The 21,218-nt window shown below is 38.7% G+C and overlaps 1 protein-coding gene across 1 annotated transcript in view; it reads left to right on the forward strand.

The window, feature by feature from the left end:
• The first annotated feature begins 6,554 nt into the window (after positions 1–6,554).
• The window catches only part of GRHL2 (grainyhead like transcription factor 2), a 51,311-nt gene continuing 36,647 nt past the window's right edge, over positions 6,555–21,218 (forward strand). Inside the window, exons 1-7 of the mRNA XM_005423495.2 lie at positions 6,555–6,619; positions 7,770–7,959; positions 10,883–10,950; positions 12,526–12,910; positions 15,379–15,431; positions 18,585–18,741; positions 20,993–21,104. Of these exons, the coding sequence (XP_005423552.1) occupies positions 6,555–6,619; positions 7,770–7,959; positions 10,883–10,950; positions 12,526–12,910; positions 15,379–15,431; positions 18,585–18,741; positions 20,993–21,104 (1,030 nt within the window). The remainder of the gene's footprint in view (positions 6,620–7,769; positions 7,960–10,882; positions 10,951–12,525; positions 12,911–15,378; positions 15,432–18,584; positions 18,742–20,992; positions 21,105–21,218) is intronic.

A 21,218-nucleotide genomic window follows, 5' to 3' on the forward strand; every position in this document is an offset into this window, starting at 1 on the left:
GGTTACCTTAAGTATTTTTTTTTAATTAGGAAGCAGCAAATTAAGCTGCTGTTCTTTGTATATACACAAAATAGCACATACAATTGCTGATCTAGGAATTAATCCTGGGGTGCATCTTCATTAGCTTTTTGATCAGTGATTAGGACAGTACTAGCTAGTTAAAAGAAGTAATTACTTCAGACATCTTAGTACACAGGGATACTGTTCTGTTCTTCTACAGTACTGACATAATAAAAAGACAGTAGTTGCTTACACAGTATTTAACCAAGGAAACCATATTAAATACATCTGAACTGTGAAGTCAAATATTGCAATGTATCTATAGCTTGAGAGTATGTCTCAAACATCAAAGGTTTCTTTTATATATATATCTATTTATAGCTATACATTTTTATATATAGATTTGTTAATTTTCCTAATTTGGGGAGGCAATGGTATGTTCCTTAATAATGTATTTAAGTAGTTCTATAAAGTATATTTTCGGGTTTGTATGCTTTTAAAAAATGTTTATGGGAAATCTTGACTCCCAGCTTTGCTTGTTCAAGTCATGTTTTCCTTCTAGCTACATAAAAGGTTTAATATCCTGAAAAAAAAGCAATCAGTGCTATCAGTGAAGAAACTATTCCATTTCCATTAACTCTGTGGAAGCAGTGAATGAACAAGGACCATGGGGCCAAAGGTCAGGTTAAATTGTAGGAGGTCTGGGCAGCCTTGTCATGACCTGTTTTTAATTTTACGGCCTGCTTCTAGCTGCTTCAAGTCAGCTACAACAACCTCAGGTGCAATGCACACAAAGTACTCTTCCTAGGAAAACAGCATGGCCTGCGATGAAGCTACTAAATAATTGCTAATTCTGATCAACTCTGTCAGCTCCTGCAGAAATGCTGTGAGCTTCAGGTTTTCCTCGTTTTGATTTTTTTACAAATGTGGTGAAACCTGTCATTTTTTTGAGAATCATAGTCTTGATTAAAAAAAAATAAAAGCAACAGCCTTAGTACACAAGTAACACAAGATTATCTGGTGGAAATAGTATTTTATTACAAGTGAAACAAAAAAAAGCCTCTGAAATCATAGATATAAAAAGTCTGTCCTGGGGTAAGTAATTGCCTCCTTGAACTAGTCCTCAGTAGGCATTTATTGTATGTATTTAATCCTTGCATCAGATTTCTTTTTCATACTTCCTCTTTGACATAGTTAATAATAATTTTTTGTCAATGTTAATGAATCACCTATTTGTTCTAATCTCTTGATCACTACTGCATGCTCAAGTTATTTTCGTTCAGAGTAAAAACAAATAAAACCTCTACTAGGTATCTAATTGTTAAACTAGTCTGTTTTGCCATTCATTGTTGCTGTTCTTAATATATTATTTTACTTCCTCTCAGACCGTTTAGTAATGGTAAAATAATTTCTTTTAATCACTTCACGTGTGTAATCTTGTTCAGATTCATCTTGTGCTCAAAAAGTATAATTGTCCCAAAATTGCAAGAGTCCCAAACTTGCATTCATTAGAAGGCAAAATGACTCAGCCTCTTTAATGGGAATTTTTTCCTTGATATGGACTTGTGGGCCAGAGGGCAACTTACCTTTTTATTTCCTGGTGGTCTAAATGATTTGGTGTTTTGGTTTTTTCTTTTTCCTTCACTCTCAATTCATTTCTGTATTTATATAGTCACTGGATTAGGTTAAGTACATTTTGGAGAGCTGTTGTACTGGGAATGATGTGATTGTCAGCTAGGAAAGACAAAATGCTGAGAAACATGGGCCATAATTTTCCTGTTCATTAAATATTTATGCTCCTTTGTAGTTTTAATGGAACCCTATTATCTAATTGAAACAACAGTATTGGTGACTATTTAATTATACTTTTGGCAATAAATCCTGATGAGTCTCAAGTTTGTTTGTTTTTTTTTTTTAATGGAATAAATCAAAACTTGCAATGAGCCACACAAGTTGTGGGGGGTTTTTTGGTGGTGTTTTGTTTGGTTTTTAAATTTTGTTTTGTTTTTGTTTTGTTTTTAACTTGATGTCAAGTAGGCAAAGTAGTTTTCTGAAGGTAGTAAACTTGGGCCAAAACTAACATTAGAATCTTTGAAACAAATGGTTTAAAGTGCTAGAACTATCTTTGATTTATACTTCTCTGTGTAATGAGCACAGGCAGAAATTGATGATCTGGAATCTGAAGTTTAACTTATGCAGCTTCTGTGGGATCTGTCCTGCGTTTTAAATGGTAATAGTACTTCATTTTGTGCCTGTGAATTCATATGTATGTGCATTAGTTTTAAGACAAATTGCACGAGCATCTGTTCTAGATCTGTTTTATAGTTGTCTTACAGCTGAACTAAGATTTGTGTAAATGTAAAATAAACTTGCAGAGGGTTTGAGAGCTACTGAAATATTTATACATGCTCATACTCTGCCCTCCTTACTTGTGTCAAAACTGGAGTGGGAAATTCCGCTCTATTTTCTGGTTCTTGGATGTGTCTGGAGCATGCTCCTGTACCTTTTGTCACACCAAATGAAACATGGGTGTTCTACAAGTTCACCATTTCTTTGACTTTGCACTGAAGGAAAGACCAGAATGCACTGTGGTGTGTGATGCATGTCTGTGTGCGATAGAAGTGTCCCTTTGCTAGAATCTTGTTTTAGAATTTGTGTTTCTCCCAGCATTTGCAGACTGGAGACAGTTGCCCTGGTCACCTTCTTATCATGCAACTAACAAGGAGCTTATGATAAATATCCTATGACCTTGATGTGCTGGGCTGGGAACAAGGGTGATGTGAGTCTGTCTTGCCTTTTCCAGCTATTTGACTAGTGCTAAAATTTCTGAATGTTTTATAACACCTGTATGGATCAAAGCCTTGTATCCCTTCTCTTGAAGGAATAGTTTGTAGATGATGTGTGCAGAAGTGCCTGGTGCTCTTTTATCTCACCTGTGTAAGAATGGGCAGGCTCAGGCCTGGGCTGAAACCTGGGAATTGGAGCCTCTCCCGTTCTCCTGCCTCACACACATTGCTTGTGTGTTCCTATCTGGCACCTAGCCTCTGCAGGGACGGGAAAGTGTTCCTGCATTGTCACAGGGTGAAGAAATCTGCAGGTATGTTCATGGAGCATCTTGATTGTAACTTTGTTTTTTTAAGAACAAATGCAATGTCAAAAAAAAAAAAAGAAATAAATGAAAAAACCAAACAAAACACCCCACAGTTAAAAATGGAAACGCCTGGGCTGGGTGCCCACCTTGGCAGTTTAAACAATCTGCTTTGGATTTCAGGGTTGAATTTCCTGAGCAAGGCAAAAGATGGGAGGCAGGTAGGAAGAGGCTTTCTTTCCCACTAGTTCCAATTGGATCAGGATGTAATGCTGAGCATATGATGCAGCAGGATGCAGATGTACTTGATGCAGCATGGCTGCCTCAGTCTGCTTTATGTTCAGTGGCAGATACAGCTGAGAAGTTAAGGGCTGATTGAGCTTTGCAAATTCAAAAGAAACCTCTTGAGCATCAAAATTGGTTTTGAGAGACTGGCAGGCAGGACACCTTGTTTCTGAATAAAAAGGAAGCTCTGATCACCAAGCTTTCTACCACTGTTCACAAGTGTGTTAATGGGCAGTTCTGATTCATTGTGAGCTAATTTGCAAATTGCATCAAGTTGGGTGAGAATTTTCCTGTAGTAGGATTTTGTAGCCCCAAGGGCTGGCTCTTGTATGTTCATTATCTTTAATCCGAGGAAGAGCTTGAAAGGCTGGCCTTTTCCAGTTGGCTTTATTGATGTTAAGTACAATGTACCTCTCCAATTTACATTGCAGTAACTGAAATGAAACAATCTTGGATATCTTTGTATTTATATGCTACACTTGTATAGGTTTTATAAAATTCCATGGTCTTAATTGTAAACAAGTTCAAAAAAATCACTGGAACTGCTGTTAGTCTGGAAAATTTATGTATGTCTTATGAAAGCACGCACATCACTTTGGATGATATGAACAGGAAAATCTCTACTAAGCAGTGGAGAGAAAAAAAAGATTTTGCAAAATAAAGGCCATCTGAAGTTTTAGTTTTGACATAAATGCTTCCTGTGTCAGAGCAATCTGGCTCCTAGCTAGACCATTGTCCAGAAAATACCTTTCATTCTTTCTTACCTTTCATTATGTCATCTTCGACATAATACAATGGAAACATTTTGCATTCACGAGGAGCTCAAGTGGTAGCTTGAAAGGAAACATTTACTTTTTAGATACAAAGTATCCTAACTCTTCCTCTCTTTCTCCATGCTAAAACGAGGATGTGCTTTCAGCTTGTACCAGTGTGTCCCGCGCAGCTGAGTTCTGGTTAGCGCACATCCTGACTCCCAGATAGAGGGGTGGTGTGCTGGCCCGGGTGAGGAATGGGCACAGCAGGCCTTGCTCTTTAACAGGTGTGGCTGGGGCTGCAGCAGGTATTTACTGGTGGTGTTGGTCAGGTTGAGTGGGAGTCTTGCAATCTTGGCCTATCTTTTTTCCTTGAGTGTGTGATTCTTGGTGGATGTGGTCGCTGATGGATTTTCAGCTTTTGATAAGATTCAAAGATCTATGGATCTGCTAATTGCAGGCTCCAAGTTAGGCTTTTCTTTCAGCTGGGATGGTCGGGGCAGCTCTGTAGTGGATTTGCTGTTACTTGTAGGTGTCACCCTTTGTCTTCCACACGATCCAAGTACTACCAGAGTCACCAGCTCCCAAGCAGCTACCAGCTGTCATCAGTTGCACAGCTGGAACAGCTGGGGCTGCCCTGGCATGGAAGTATGACTGACAAGACCAGGGAGCTTATCTGTGTGGAGCCTCACTTAGGATGCTGAGGATTCTTAGTGAATATTAAAATACAGTGTATTTATCTCCTCTGGTTATGGAGAACTTTGCTCTGTCACATTTAGCTGAAATCGTCCAAGGAGGGTCAGCAGTTGTGCAAAAAGGAAAGGGAATGTATGTGCATGCACAAGTCTCATTTCTTCAGAGAAACTCTCCCTCTCATCCAAACGGCCTTATTTAATAGAGAAGTTTTCTTTAAGTGGGCCCAATTGTTTTGGTTGGCTACTTTGGCTATAATCTTTGAAATGATTGACTATGTTAACTCATGATAATTAGCTCTGACCATTAACCTCCTACAGAGCTGATTACAGGGATAGGGGTGATGAGGAAGTTTTTTATTTTTCTTAGTGCTATTGTTTCAGTCTGTTTGCAGAGTAAACACAATGAGTGTGGCAGTTGATTATGCTGCAGACCATCTCTCAAAGCAGAGGAGACAGATACTTCATTTTCAAATGTGAAAACCTGAGTTTTAGAAAAAAACATGCTCTGAAGAGATGTTGGGAAGGCTCTAGGTCTATGCACTTGTGCCTTTCCAACCATCCCAACTGCTTACTTACTGAGTTGCTGTTTCTAGAGCATGTATCCCCTTTGCTTTGGCTTCTCCCCAAGACAATCAGATATGCACCTCTGAGAGACTGCACTCTGGTCATTGCTTTAAGATCATCTTGGCTAAGTTAGAGCAACAGAGATTGACTCCTCCCCTCCAGCATTTTTACAGACAAGCACAGCCCAAGTCATAAAAGGTGTGTTTTTAAAGGGATCTTACTGTCTGACTGTAGTGCTCATAAATCACTTATGACTGTTGCACACTGTGAGTGCTCAGAACAAAAGGCAGTTATTGATTTTAAGGGAAGATTGCTACAGGAGGAAGGGTGAGTGAGATTTTGTGCATTGCAATGGGCAGCTGTCCATGCAGTGAAACAGCCCAGATTTGGCTGAAGGGGAGCTTTGTTGAGGAAAGGAGAATCCTTGCTTGGAATAATTGCATCTGAGCCAGGGAGAATTGACTACTCCAGAGTGAAAACAGGCCCTCAGCTACCTCTGGCACAAACAGCAGGGCTGTTGCAAATCTGATTTGATTTGCTAACAATAAGGTATTGAAAAGGCAGGCAGACCTAGCAGTTGCCTCTGTATTTCTTAGACTCCTAGTTTATGCTCAGCTACACTCGCTGAAGCAAACCTGTAACAACACAAATGTATATGTGAAAACAAGAGAGACAAAAATCTTCAGCAAAAGGTCAGGCAGAAGTGTTGTCAATAACAAAAAACCAACCAAACAAAAAGGTAGTTTCCAAAAATCCAGTTACTTTATATGAATGGAAAATAAAACAGGTACTGTAATTGGCTGTATTTTCTGATATGAAGCTATGAAATGCTCTCTTCCCCCCCAGAGCTCATAAAATTGTGCTCTGTGTACCAGATGGATTATTTTGTTTTTCATTAAATAAAGAAACTTGTAAACAGTTCTCTGTACGATAGAGATTATAATCTCCACCATCCCCCTCTTCTTCCTTAAGCACTGGAGCACGCACTTTGCAGGTGGGATTTGCACCACAGCGGAGTTCTGGTGCTACCCCAAGGTGCTGGTCACTGCAGCTTGGGGGCCAGGCAAGGCATGCTCCCAGCATCTGAGAGCATTTATTGTGTGGGTTCAGTTGTGCTTTTATCAAATCCTATTTCGGAAAACAAATAAAAGTCTTGTTTGCACAGTTTAAATGCCGCTCTCTGTGCAACAGCAGCAGTTGGTTGGGTTAGATCTGTGGAGCTGGCACTGGTGCAGGTAAGGCAGAACAGAAAGAGGAGGCTGACTACTAAACTGGCTTTTATGTGGAAGATGGCAAAAAGTGTTTTATGAAGGTCACTAGGAATAACTACTAGTTTTACCAGTTGGTATATTTAGTTATAATACCATCTCTGCAACTTTCACATTTGTAAGGTGTAATGTGTTAAAAGTTTTGTTGTCATAATTCTAAGTTGAGCCACAGTTCTTGACAGTGCTCTTGTAACACCCATGAAGCAGCACACACCTCACTCCACTATTTCCCATGCCTAATCTGTTTGCCTACTATCTTATGCAACCTTTTTTTAATGCAGCTATTTTATCAATAAGTTTATTGAACAGTTTGCAAAAGCAGGTGCTATTATCTTCATTTGTATCTCCATTATACTGGAAATTTCAGCCATAGCTGTGGTGCAGCAGCTTCTCATGCAGTATACACGGGCACTGGTCAGTTTGTACCACTTTCAGGCTGGAGGAAGCTGCTTTGGCTGCATATGCCACTCACTAATGGTCTTGTGTGTGTTACCATGGGTTTGTAATTAGATGTGGTGCGTGATAAAGTGTGCATTGAGACCGAATATGTTTACTTGTCTACCATCCACTGGACCTATTGCTTATGTCCTGGTGCAAAAAACTTCTCTGAAATTACTGACAAGTTGCATTCTAAAAGCAGAGAATAGCTTAATTTTAAGGTGTACCCGCTTAATAAATACTGAACTATACTCTGTTTAGGTGAACCCTAGATTAGTATTAGATGCTTTTTTTTGTTTTTCATTCATGTCTTCTTATGTCAGTTAAATGCTGCATTTTTTTCCCTAATCAAGTGTACACATAGCAAGAATACAGGGGCAAAATGTTGTTATATTGTTGCTTCATTTTTTTCCAAATAGTTTTAAAATACTTTTGAAACTCGATTTGTATATTAGTAAAAATAAAATTGAATTATTATCACAAGATCTGCACGCAATTGATTTTTTTAAGTACTGAAGATAGCTAATACTGATAAATATTTATGTCACCAAGTGTAATACAGAGACGCTTGCTTGATGTAATCATATAAGTTTAATTGAGCTTTTTGATGTTCTTTACCATGCCTTGTAAATAAAGTAATCCCTTCTGGATCACAATTTTATTCTTCCTGTCTATGCAGTAACAAGCGACTTGTGGCCTTAGTGCCAAATGACACTTCATTCAACACCAGACGAGCCTACACCAGTGAAGATGAAGCCTGGAAGTCGTATTTGGAGAATCCCCTAACAGCAGCTACCAAGGCTATGATGAGCATAAATGGTGATGAGGACAGTGCTGCTGCTCTTGGCCTATTGTATGACTATTATAAAGTAGGTAATTCTGTCATTATCCCTCCCTGCTGCACTAGCAGGGACCACTCTAAGAGGCAACAAAAGAACCAGTTTTCAAAGACAAAAGTCACTGCATCTTTTTTCCTCTCTCATGTTCCCATCATGCACCCATTCCCCATTCTGTTACAGGAAGCCTGTCTGAAACAGTTTTGATGTATTTAATTCTGGAGAGAAAAAAACAATCTCAGAACTCCCATATTAAATTTTATACCATGATTTCTTTTTGAGCATAGTGTTTTTTCTTTGCAAGAACATTGGATGATACTTGAAATACTTAAGTGTAAAAGGGGAGGCCTTGTCCATCTGTACATTTGTCTGCTTTTCTGGTTCATTCCACACATGTTTTAGTTTGCTCTTTAACTGGGGTATCTCTCATCTGACAATTTCCCATGTTATTTTTGTTTGTATAATGATTGCAGTAGGCTGTATACAAACATACAGCGAGGGCTAGCCCTTGCACTGGCAGTTTGCAGGACAGAAATGAAGCCGGACACAGAGCCAGAGATCTAAGTCAATTTACAGGAAAAGCACTGATGTAGTTTCAGTTTGTCATGTTCTAGACCCAGGGCTTTACGTACAATTTTGGTAACTTTTATATATATTTATATTTATATATATGTATATAATAGTGTTTAAGTAAAGCTATGTTTGAGATTTTTGCTGAAATCAGAGGAGAATCTTAGAGAATGCATCTCTGTGTAATGCAAAAATGTCATTCTGAAGCCCATGCTGACCCCTTGGTACTCTGCAAACAGAATCAGTGCTGCCTCCCAAGCATTAGAGTATGAAATAGTTGCAGGGAAATGAACAATACCCCTGAAATCAGCTATGGCTGCCTTGGACGGATGATATTCTGTGAAAGCCAGCACAGCAATGCCAGGTCCTCTTGTAATTCATGAAGAAGTAACAGGAATGGGAATTAAAAACCTGCTATTTTAGTATTTATTAGTAGAAATGCTTTAATGAATGGACTCCTCTTTTTAATCTCTGTGACATTGAGTGTTCAGGAGAAGGGGTTATAGGGAAGATGCCATATACTGACCTTACGGTTAAATATTGTTTTAATTGCTTTGCTGATTATATTCCTTGCTTTTGTGTGTTGATGTCAGTAGAGAAAACTGTTCCCAGTGAGAAAGAAAAAAGGTCCTTTTCTCTGCTTGATGTAGTTACCACAGTGCCAGAGACTGTGAAATTAATATGGATTCATAAAATTCAGGATGTCCATGAGCATCTGGAGTATTGGCTTCTGTCTTAGTAATATCTTTGTATGTAGCAGTTCGTTAATCTGATGGATTTTTGTAATAAAACCAGAAAATAGCCCTTTTCCGTCTCAAAACCATGTTCTAAAAGACATATCTGCTCCTTGTTCCAGGTAGTTGCTAAAGACTTGGGGTTCAGATGGAATAAGGTGGGATTAACATCTCAAAACCATTTCTAGCATTCAATCATATATATTTTTGTCTTAAACAGGGATAAAATGATAACTCTTGTTGATACTCCCGAACACAAAACTTAACCTCTGTGCTGTAATGGGGAAGTGTAGAGGACTTCCAATGCATGAGACTCTTGGATTGTCCTTATTTATAATCTGGCTCATTAGCTCTAACATGCTGGATAATATTTTTTAATTACTTTGTCCAGTTAATAGGAATTATTTTAATTTAACTGCCTGGTTTTTTTTAAACTTTTCCTTTTCCTTGTAGTGATACTTACCTAAACACAGAACATCATTCAGAGAAAAATACATAATTTTAAAAGGGGAATCAGCATTTGTAACTGTGGCTTTTATCCCATTTCAAAAAAATAAATAAAAGCAGTTTTTTAACCAGCAGGATGCTTAATAGGAAAAGGGGATGTTCCTAAAAGAAAGAACAGCTCTGGTTAGAGCTCTGTGACTGTGCTGCTGTCTTGCAGTTATTGATGTTATCATTGGCTACTGGAGTACACTGTAATACTTTTTTTCCTCTAAAGTCAGATATTTTTCTGATGTTTCTTTAAAATATTTAAAAGTAAAAAGCATGGCTTTAGCCCATTCTTAGGTCTGTTCTTGCTCTTTAATCCTGAGTTAATTGCTGTAATGGAGTGGATATGTCTTGTGCAAAAGATAGATTAGAAGTTTTAGCTCCCAAATTAATGGCTCAGCAAGAAAAGAAAAATATGGTCATGGCAGCAACTTTTCCCTTGGTGATTTCATATCTGTGCTGGTGTCAGGACACTGGTGTGTGGGAATACAAATCTTTAAAGTCGCTTGATGTCAATTCTGAGTCTGTCAAGGGGCCAGATTTGACTGGGTTTTTACCTCTCATAGCTATTGATGCAATCAGCAGAGCAGAAGTCTGTGTTTCTGATGACATACCAGCATGCCCTGACCTGTCCCCATATTAAGAAAGATCGACAAACTTTCTCTAAGTGTGAGTCCTACACTCTCCAGGCTTCTCTCTAACAGGAGGACTTACCTGGTGCTTAGGGTTTAATTGAAAAGCTTTTTTTGTCTGAGCTAAAATGGTCTCAGTGCAGAGCTCATCAAAACATCGTATCTTCCTTCTCATCTTGTTTTATTCAGTGAAAAGGTGTGTGTGTATGTTTTTGGAATAATATGAGCTTTGATTTTGAGATAGCTTGGCCTAGCTTGATATTCAAAAGATAGAACATAAAGAAGAGTGCTTTGCTGCTAACTTGTGTGCCCAAGAACTAGAAAAGAAAACAATTCCTATTTTTTTTTTGTCTTTGGAAATTTTATTTCTGTTCACAGTCAGTCACCCAAAGAAAAACAGCTCCGGCATCTGTGAACTAGACAACACTGATAGAGTTACATTTTTCTAGTTGTTGCAGTAGAGCAGTCTGAAGCTGCAAATGCCTGAGAGTTGCATTTACCTGACCCCATGCCTGGTGTTGTTCTCAGGTTCCCAGAGATAAAAGGCTGTTGTCTCTTAACAAAGTGAGTGATAATCAAGAAGACCAAGATAAAAGGTACAGTATTATTCAAAATCATATACCCAGCTACTGAAAGTGTTGATCAGTTGTGAACTGAGGGAACTGTGAGAGCCTGAGGCGTTGGTGGTTTTCTTTCAAAAGTTAAAAGAACGAAGGCTGTTTTGGGAAGCACATTTTACTCCTTTTTACTTTCAATTGATTAGAAAAAATGGATGGTATTCTCAAACATGCAGTTTGGAAGGTAGCTGAGAGTTTCACTCCGTGTTTGTGTTTGGTGGTGTTGTTTTGCTGCTTCTGCTGAGATTAGTAAAATCAGATTATCTTGACAGTTGGCTATTGGCTGTTTTTCTTTGTTTTCTTTGTTTGTAGGGCAAAAAGTGAGTAGTTTGGCCTCAGTAATCTCATTTATAGAGTCTTATTTAACATAATTTAGGATCTACCCAGCAAATAAAGTAACTCTCAAAATCATTTGCTTAGAATGTTTTTCTCACTCCTCTCAGATTTCAGCCTTTCTCTGTAGGCTAAAAGTGACTTGAGTCAAAGGAAGCTGCCTCCTACTATTAAGACCTGCAGAAAAGAAAGAGGGTGTATTTTTTTTTAGAAACAAAGGAGTTTTTACATGCTGGAAGTATCTCCATATAAAATTATGACAGAGATGAGCTATGCAAGGTTTATTTCCATGTAGCTAATTTGTGACAGCCTTAGATGGTCTCCACTAGCTGTTCATAAGGTGATTGTTTCAGTAGGTAGTAGTATAAATTTACTGTTTTAAAATAGGCTATGAACTGGTTTTTGGACAGTTTTTCTTGTGCAAACCAGAGAAATTCCTGATGATCAGTTGCTAAATTGAGTGTGATCAACAAAACTGGCCTTCAGTGGAAAGCCAAGAGAGAGGAACTGGGCACTGGGTAGTGTCAGAGCATTTCTCCTGGATTGAAAACAAAGCAATGTTATACCTACTAAAAGTTCTATGAGTTAACAATTTTATGTCAGTGTAGCTACTATCAGCAATCAGATTGCTTTCAACAGCAACTGTGGGTAGATGTGGGAATGCTGCTGAAGTTACCTTGCAGCCACTATAGTTACTGATCTACTCTGCTACAATGGAATTCCTGGGCTTGCTCTTTTAGAACAGCATTGCTGCCAGAGTTAAGCAAACAGAAGTGGCCTATCCACAGCCTGAAAGAGCATGCCATCTGCATATGAATTTTGCTGTTGATATTCTGCCTATTTCATGTGCAAAATACCTACTGTGAGTAATCCATGCCCTGCCTTACTCTTCATTCTTATTTTGTGTCTAAAGGCTCTTGTACTGCTGGATTGGTTTGCGTCCAAATTATAAGCTAAGGCAAGAGCAACCCTAAATACCCAGAATTTATTGTAACAAGTCAAATCAAATGTATTATCTTTCCCCATTTGTTAAAGAGCTCTGGACCTCTGCTTGCCTCCGAATTTCTTTTGCCTAGTATTTGTTCATGTATTACTTCTTATGGCAGTGGCTTATCAGAATTGAAAAATCTCCTTCCCTGACATTTAAGACCATTAAGCTATTTGAGGAGAAGATTTCCTCTGTCAGGACAGTTCATAACATCTTTTGGTTTTGTCTCACAGAAACTGTCTTAATACCACGGAAGCTCAGAATAACTTAAGTGGGGGAGAGAACCGTGTGCAAGTCCTGAAGACAGTGCCAGTTAACCTTTCCTTGAACCAAGATCCTTTGGAGTCATCCAAAAGGGAATACAGCACAAATGTGTCTGGGAGCTCAACACCCATCACAGGGTCTGCAGTGACTGTGGTTAAAGCAGAGGAATTCACCCCTGTTTTTATTACCCCACAAACACACTATGCAAGAGGAGAAAATGAGGAGCACCGAGGTGTTATCTTTGAACCATACGAAGTGTCCAACATTGCTCCCCACACAAATTATCTTAAAGATGATCAGCGCAGTACTCCTGACAGTACCTACAGTGACACCTTCAAAGATGGAGGAACAGAAGTAAGTTTTTCACCTCAAATTAGCATCTAAGAATGCAATAAAAAGCTGTAAACAAGATAAGGATATTTGAGCTTGTAAACAAGATAAGGAGATTTGAACTGTCCACAAGAGCCATTAGAAGAATAGTGATGCTTGTTTCAACAAATTAATTTCTACTCCTTGCTGTGTTTCCATCAGTCTGTGCTGTGATTAAAGGGGACCATCATGAGGCATTTCAGAAGACAATTTTAAAGATGTTTATTGAAAATTCTGAGAATAATAATTCCTGATTTTTTTTTCCTTTGGGGATATTGTGTCAAGTAGAAGATAGCTGTTATTCTAAAAGAAGATTTATTTACCATTAACAAGATCTGCCTTCAGAATAGTAAGAAATAGCCACTTTGTAATGGGGAAATTCTAGATGTTCTTTTGAAAATGCAAATGAGTAGCAACAGTCTCTGCTGCTGGATAAAAACCCAAGTAATTTATTCAGAAGCTGTTTGTTGCACTAAGCTCTATTCTACAACACAAGCAAGTGAGAAAAAGTAGAAGAATTAGACTAATAGAGGGGAACGGAGAATTTAACAGGCAAGGAACAACTGCGTGTATATGTACAGGAATGAGGAGGAAAAAGGCAAGGAGAGCTCCTTCTAACTATTTTACAGTTATGCTACAGTCAAAGTAATTTTACAGTCAGCTTTAGTATGGTGAGTACCCTCTGGCTGCTTTTGCCTGCTGCAGAATGAGGCAAACAAGCTGGAATTGTAGAAAGGTAAAGACAATTTAAAGCTGACAGTACCTCTGCAAATAATTAGAGATATTAGATGGTAAAACTCCCCTAGGATTTTTATCCTCCCAACTCTACAAAATTGTAAATGTAACAAAAGTACAAAGCAAGCTACATTAAGGCTGAACTGCCCTGATTTAGTACACAAGAAATTTACTGTATTTGTGTATTATAGAAAAGTCTCTTGTCTCCATGAGTGACACAGATCCAGGATGTCTGGAGGTGAAATTTGTTTTCAGATAAAGAACACATGTAGGTCAACTAAATGAATAAATAATGAAGAAATCTAGCTTCCCATTGTAAAATCAGTAGGATCAAACCTTGGATTAGAAACACTGTTCTGCATTATCAAATAATATTAGTTTGGCAGTTTTTATGTGTTACTGGTAAATGGCTCTTATGGTACCATACCCATGGCTTTCTCTGGGGTGCTGGAGCAGAGTGATTCCATTCCATTGGTTTCTTCTGGGATATGCTGCTAAGAGGTTCCCAAACATTTGCCCTGTGCAGAGAGCTGTCAAACATGCAAACTTGTTAAATTTGGATCTACATGGATTTACATCGACATGTTGACTTTGCATCCCAGATTTTGTGTTATAGTAACTTTGTTACATGCTTTTTTGTAATATATATTGTTACATGTTTTTAAAATGATTGGTTAATAACAGGGTGCAGTACTTGCCGTCTAGGATTTTTGTGCGTTCTGTGGAGAAAGAATCAGTTCAAATCTGCTTGCCAAAAGTGGGTGGAGTGGTTTTCTAAGTGCACTCACTCCTCTCCATCTTCACCTCCCCTGTTAATTCTACAAAGGACACTGGACAATTTATGTCCCCAGCCATAGTTGTTAGGGGAGGTATGTGCACTGTTGGTAGCCTTCTAGCCCTAAGTGTTCACGTGCATGTGGCATGGGAGCAGTCAGAGCTTTGCCACCCTGCTGCAGCCTCACTCAGCACCGAGCCTGTCCCTTTGTTTTTCTCAACTGCCCAAACTCCAGGGTGTGCTTTGCCTGGCTGTGCTCTGACTGCTCCTCCAGTCACTGTTGTGTAGGCACAGCTGGATGGAGCAGGTGTGGGGAAACCGTAAGGTAAAATGTCAAAACATACCAAAAGAAACTTAGGCAAAGTTAATGTTTAGAAGTAGGAAGGCAGTTGTTCTTACTTGTTTTCATAAGTGCTTGCAAAGTATTTGCTAAGTACTGGTGAGAATGACTGGGTTTGTATTTGTTCTAATACTTACTCAATTTTCAACACATTATAATACATATTTAGAAATGCTTTCAAAACATTTATGAAGTGACTTAGTTGTGCTGTACTGAAGGAGCGCTAAGCTGTTATAGATTGCTGTGGACGTGGATACTTTGGTCAATCACTTGCTGTGTTCTTTGTTACAATTTTAACAATTATAAATATGCTGTTCTAGTCTCTTTCATTTTTTTGTTTAGCTGTGCTTAGTTTGTTAGTTCTCTATAGTATAAACAAATTTTTTTAGGTTAGGAAAGTATATTGTATGTTTTTTACAATGTCAACCTCTTAACTTCTATATAAAATGTGACTAGCTTATTAATATCCACTCCAGTTTTTAGGTATTTTGAATTTTAAAGGGTTGATTTTTTTTCTGAGTTTATCTTTAAATAAACATAGTTGCACTTTTATTGGTATTTGCATTTTGATTTTATCAAAGAGTATTTAATCTTATTTTTCAGAAGTATCGGAGTGTGTCAGTGGGGGCTGAAGAATATATTTATGAACAAACAAGGTATGGCATAAGCTTTGCAGTGTGCTGACTGGCATCAGGCAGGAATGTATTGAGGAGTAGCTGCCTGTGTCGACTTCTTGCCCTTCCTTTCTTCCCCCTGGGGTACCTGCAGGGCTCCCTTAATGATGCCAAGCATTATTCTCCCCTTTTTCTCTTGCTCACTCTCCTCTCATCTAGCTCTTAGATCTGGACAGTTTATGTCTTCATCTGTTGCCTTCCCTCAGCATTGCTTTAAACTCATAATTCCTCTGAAGCCCTCCTGCCCAAGATATGCAAGATGAAAACTGTTGAGAGGTTCCCCAGGTAAAAGAGTATAGCTTTGACAACCAGCTCATAAAAAATCTTTTCAGGATGACAGAATGCACAAGTCAAATGTCCAGGACAGTTGAAAAGCTTCAAGAAAAAGCTTCAAAAATTAAAGTTTGAAAAGAATACTGTTCTGACTAAGCACAGAAGAATGTGCATGTAGCATGGGCAAACACTGCAGAGTCCCTTTATCTAGGAAAGACTGCAATCACTAAAGATTTTAAACTGATGCTTTATTTCATACTTATGAATGGTTCTGTTTATATCTGAGAGATTACTCTCACTTTAGAGTCAGGAACATGCCTACGTAGTTTTTGTGGATTAGGCATACGGCTCTGACTGTGGTGAAGGTTCCTTACAGCTTGATATTTTTTCTGAAGAATGTTAAAATGATCATTAACTGCAGTGAGCTCAGAACTGAATCATTATATAGACAGAAGATATGAAACTGATATTTAGCAAAGGCTGCTCGCTTACTATACTGAACATTTGTAAAATTGAATCCTGAAGCATTGGTGTTGTTAACAAATTTCACGCATTTAAGTCTTTCATGCTACATCCAAGGTTACCTTAAGAATGAAAGCTCTGAATGGACATTAAGAAAACTCCCAGGAAAGATGTATTTAGTTTGCCTGGAAGTGGAAGTCTCAGAAATGAGAATTTCAGATTGAAAAAAGAAGTGGTGAATATGCAAGTAATTGGAAGCTTGCTAGAAGATCTTTTAGTGACTACACAGGGGTTTAGTTGAGACTCATGGTGAAGTTCATAATAGTATTATAATAATTGAGTGACTGTAATAAGTTTTAAGAGTGAGAGTAATCCTCGTGCTATAGGGCATGCTTTCCTTGCCAGCTGAAAACAAGAAGAAAACTCTGAAATGGCACTACACAGAGGCTCCAAAACTGGCCAAGTGCAATGTGTCTGGGATTTTCATTTTTTGACTGAAACATACAGAATGCCAGGGAACAGAAGACCAGCCTGTGGCAGACTGCAGGCAGTTCTGTTAAGACATTGTGTGTGTCTGACTTTGATCATTCTAAGCCCCTCTCAGCACTCATCCCTGTTAGTTCTTCTGTCTGGTGTGAGGTTTTAGCATCACCTTATGTGTAATGCTAAATCAAGGCTGTGCCCCTACCTCTAAAAGTGGTGCAGCAGGATGGATGCTGGTTCTGCAGCACTGCTGGTATAGCTCTTCCAGTCCACTCAGACGGGTCCACACTTGCCAGCGTTGGCAGTGCCTCTGTCCCCCTTGCACACAGGACAGGGACTGTGCCAGCACACCCCGCAGCAGAGGGGACAGCGGTGCCTTGTGCTGCTTTCCCACTGCCTGCAGGAGCCTTCATGGTGGCCCCAGCTGCCCTGTGTGGAAGCACCAGTGCTGCCATCGGTGGATTGGATAGGTATAGACGAGTGTTTGCTTATTACCTTAGTTTTGCTTTGACTTGTAACTTTTAAGCAGCTAGAAAAATGATTGGACTTCAGTTTATAAGCTAAGAAGACTTATAAGTTGTCTTCATTTGATTGAATGATTGCAGCTAAACTGAATAATTGATACACTAAGCTGTCTGAAGCTCCTTTTGGATGGAAAGACTGGATCTATTGCGTTTTTTCTACCTTCTCTTCAAGTGGGGATTTAATTGTAATTATTAGTTATGTGTTTTGTTGTGGGTTTTTTTCCATTGGATAGTTAAAATATCTTTTGTTTTCCCTTTATTTATATTTTGCTATCGCAGTACTATGATGATCTAGAGTATTTGCTTGAATTAGAAAGTTAGGGATACACTGTTGTTTTGGACCAACATATTCCTCCTTTTGGTTCTGCTCTGGCACTGCTTAAATACTTTTCTGAATTAGAACCTTTGTGAAAATGCTTCCACTCTATCTCCAGTTCATGAAGACTTTGCATTAAGGTTCCTATGCAGTTTGAAATATTTTTTTTTTACAAGATCAACATTATTTTAATGTAAGAGAATGTGCAGAGCTGCAGGCATCATTTTTATTGGATTATTGTTCAAGTCCATTTTTGGAGGCGGTGGCTGAAGAGGCTCAGTGAGAATTGTTTCCAGCTAACAGTTCACTAGTTAATGGAGCCTTGACTTTTCATGGTTTGAGAAGCGCTTTGAAGTTGGAAACTTCTTCTATGAAGGAGGATCTTTTTAAAATCTAAAATTTCAACACAAGAGCTGTTTTTGCCTGACATTTTTCTAAAGGGAGGTTACTTGATTGAAGATAAAGCAAAATGTAGGCACTTCATTCAGTGTGACTAATTTTGAAAAGAAAGCTTATAAAAACCTTGATTTGCATGTTGTCTTTAAACAAATGAACTTACTGTCCATTCTCTTTGTATTCCTTCTTTGAACTGTGCTGAAAATAGCAGTTGGACTTTCCATTCTTTGTGTCCATCTTTCACAACATGTTTTATTCTGGTTGGGTTTTTAAAAAACCTATTTATTTATTTATTTATATCTCTTTCTGCAACTTTCTTCTAAGTTTAAATGTCCGTGGAGTTGATGATTTCCTGCAAATCATACTGAATCCCCTCTCGGTAATTGACACTCTCATTGTGAGGTACACAGCCTCATAATTCATAATGGTTCCTTTCAGAGATAGTACAGATCTAGGCTTTGATCCAAGAAACTTACAGTCCAGATAGTTTTACGCTTGATTGCGGGATCTGATGAAGTCAAAAAAAGAAAATTGCAATTTTAAATTGCTATGTCACAGTTGCCTGGAATTTTGTTATTAGCTTCTTATGCCTTATTCAACGCAATAATTACATAATAATAAATAATAAAAAAGGGGAAAGTGATATGGATTTTGTGGGTGTTTCTCTCCTTGTCTTTTCAGCAGCACTTTTCAGTACACACTAGAAGCTACCAAGTCTCTGCGTCAGAAGCAAGGGGAAGGACCCATGACCTACTTGAACAAAGGACAGTTCTACGCCATCACCCTGAGCGAGACGGGTGACAACAAATGCTTCCGGCATCCCATCAGCAAAGTCAGGGTATGGTCCCATTTCTTTCCTAGGTGGGAATATAGCTGTGCAGATAGATATGGTTGTGGTTGATTGGCTTTTAATTGTTTTTTTTTTGGGGGGGGAGGAAGGACAGAGCAAGCTTATTCTCATGCTCAATGTAAAGGTGAGATAACACCTTATTGATGGTAACAAATGTTTTGCTGTCCAGTTTTTTCAGAGTGTGATCATATGAGTTAATGATAGCCTCAGTTTATGGTTTGGCAGAATGGTGATTACACAGACACTACACTTAACACTGGTGAACTTATTGCCATGAGTAAAGCAAAGAAGTCCAAGATCTGCCACATGGACTGTGTGTAGTCCATCTTTACTCACTGGTGCACTTCATCAGCTGCTTTCCAGTGCATTTCAGAGAAAACGTGAAGAGTTGAATCCATCCTTTGTGACATAAATTTTAAATAATTTTCATTATCTTACGTGTGAGCTTTCACTTGGCATTCACACAGAAGTGTAACAAAATGAATTATTTGCATCTTAGATTCTATGCATAGAACTGTAGCTTGTGTATTCAGCAACATTTTCCTGGTGAATGGGCCTCCTGATTTCCTTGGTAATGCTTTTGAGTTGATAAATCCTAACCCAGTAACTTTGGAATGAACAATGAGCCCTGTAAATTTTACCCTGAAGCTGTCAGGGTTGCATATGTATGAGGCCATAAAAATGTTTCCATCCAAATACATGAAGTTCTCTAAAAATGTTGTGACTTTAGTCAAAGGGAGCAACGAAAGTCAATGTGCGCAGTGAAGCAAACAACAACCTATATGTTTCTACCATACATAAATTTTAGAAACACTCTTCCTAAACAGAGGCAATGATTTGGAAACCTGAATTAGGAGTTAAGTTTTAGCCTGGTTTCCTTGGGACATGGGGCTGTTGGCTGAATCTGATGTAAGACTTCTCCGTTGCTGTACAATCTCTTCCCCTGCCACTCATTCCTTCCCATTTTGTGGTTCCAGCTCTAGCACTTGTAGAGCTGAAACAGGAGTCAGGAGGTCACTGGTCTGACTGAAAACCAGTCCTCATATACCTGGTTCAGTGCACTGCCACACGAGTTTTGAAGCTGTGGCAGCAGAAGGGTGGAAATTATAAAGGAGAGGTGAGATCGCATCCTTCTGGAGGATGTAGCTGACAGAAGATCGTGAAACTGTGCAACTTTCACTATCATGTTCTGTTTGCCAGGGCTCTACTCAAGTGACTGTTGAATTTATTGCCAATTCCATCCAAAGCTAACAGAGGGGCAAGAGGTTTTGAAGGTATTAAACCTCTACAAGTTCCCTGTAAGTGGTTCATAAAAATGTTAGTGCTGTCCTTGGTGGAAAAGCCAGTCTGCATGGCCAGTTCTGGTTAGTGCCTCAGCTGGCCAGCCACACACACCTGGTGCCAGCCAGTATAAACAGCCATAACCCAGGACTCCTCCATGGTGTGTACTGCCTTGTGCCATGGAGAGGAAGATGTGGTGATGGTGGTCACCTTTTATAGGTGGAATGCAGAAGGTCACAGAGTGCATGAAGGGTGGTTTGTGGAGGGACAAAGATGATGAATCAATTGTAATCTACCTCCTTGGCTTATAAAGCAGCTTGATAGTGATTTTTTGTGCCTACTGTCTCAGGGTGAAAATGAACATTGAAAAGTGAAGGTTTTTTTCTCTGGTTTATTTTCACTTAATTTTAATTGGTATGATCATTCTTCCATTGTTTTGTGTTGTTTTGCTTGCCTACAGCAGGGCTTATTCAAAAAGCCTATATTGCTTGTGTAAAATTTTGCAAAAAAATTCAATCTGTTTCCTTTGAATCACATTTTAACAGAGTGAATTCAGAACGTGAATTGAAAACCTCAGCAAAATTCAGTTACGCTGAATTTGTCATTAAACACATATGTATAAAAGTCCTGCTCCCAAAAAGGGTATTTGTGTATACTAAATTGAAAATGTCTTGCCTTTAGTCAGTGAAGGTGACTTTTTAAAACTAAGAATATGATTAATTTTTATTTGGACTATCAAGAACATAATCCTGGGCCTTGCATTATTTTACAACTACATTTCTTTTGTCTGGAGTTTTTAAGTACACTGTAGTACTGGACTGATTAAAACCCAATCTTCTACAACCAAAGTACTGTGAGAGTGGCTGGATCAGAATTAGAGGCATATGGAGATTTTAATTTTTGTGTTCCTGACAATTAATTATTTTAACTAATGTGGCTCTGGTATTGTTTTTCATAGAGTGTGGTCATGGTTGTTTTCAGTGAGGATAAAAACAGAGATGAACAGCTGAAATATTGGAAGTACTGGCATTCCCGGCAGCACACAGCTAAACAGAGAGTCCTTGACATTGGTGAGTGTAAGAACATCTCCAGATGTTTCAGGGAAGATTTCAGATATGGAAAGCTCTGGTGCCTTGCACAGGAATATGGTGCAATATATTCGCAATGGCTTCTTGGCTTTTTTC

This window comes from Geospiza fortis, unplaced genomic scaffold, assembly GCF_000277835.1.
Source record: "Geospiza fortis unplaced genomic scaffold, GeoFor_1.0 scaffold200, whole genome shotgun sequence".
Lineage (NCBI taxonomy): Eukaryota > Metazoa > Chordata > Aves > Passeriformes > Thraupidae > Geospiza > Geospiza fortis.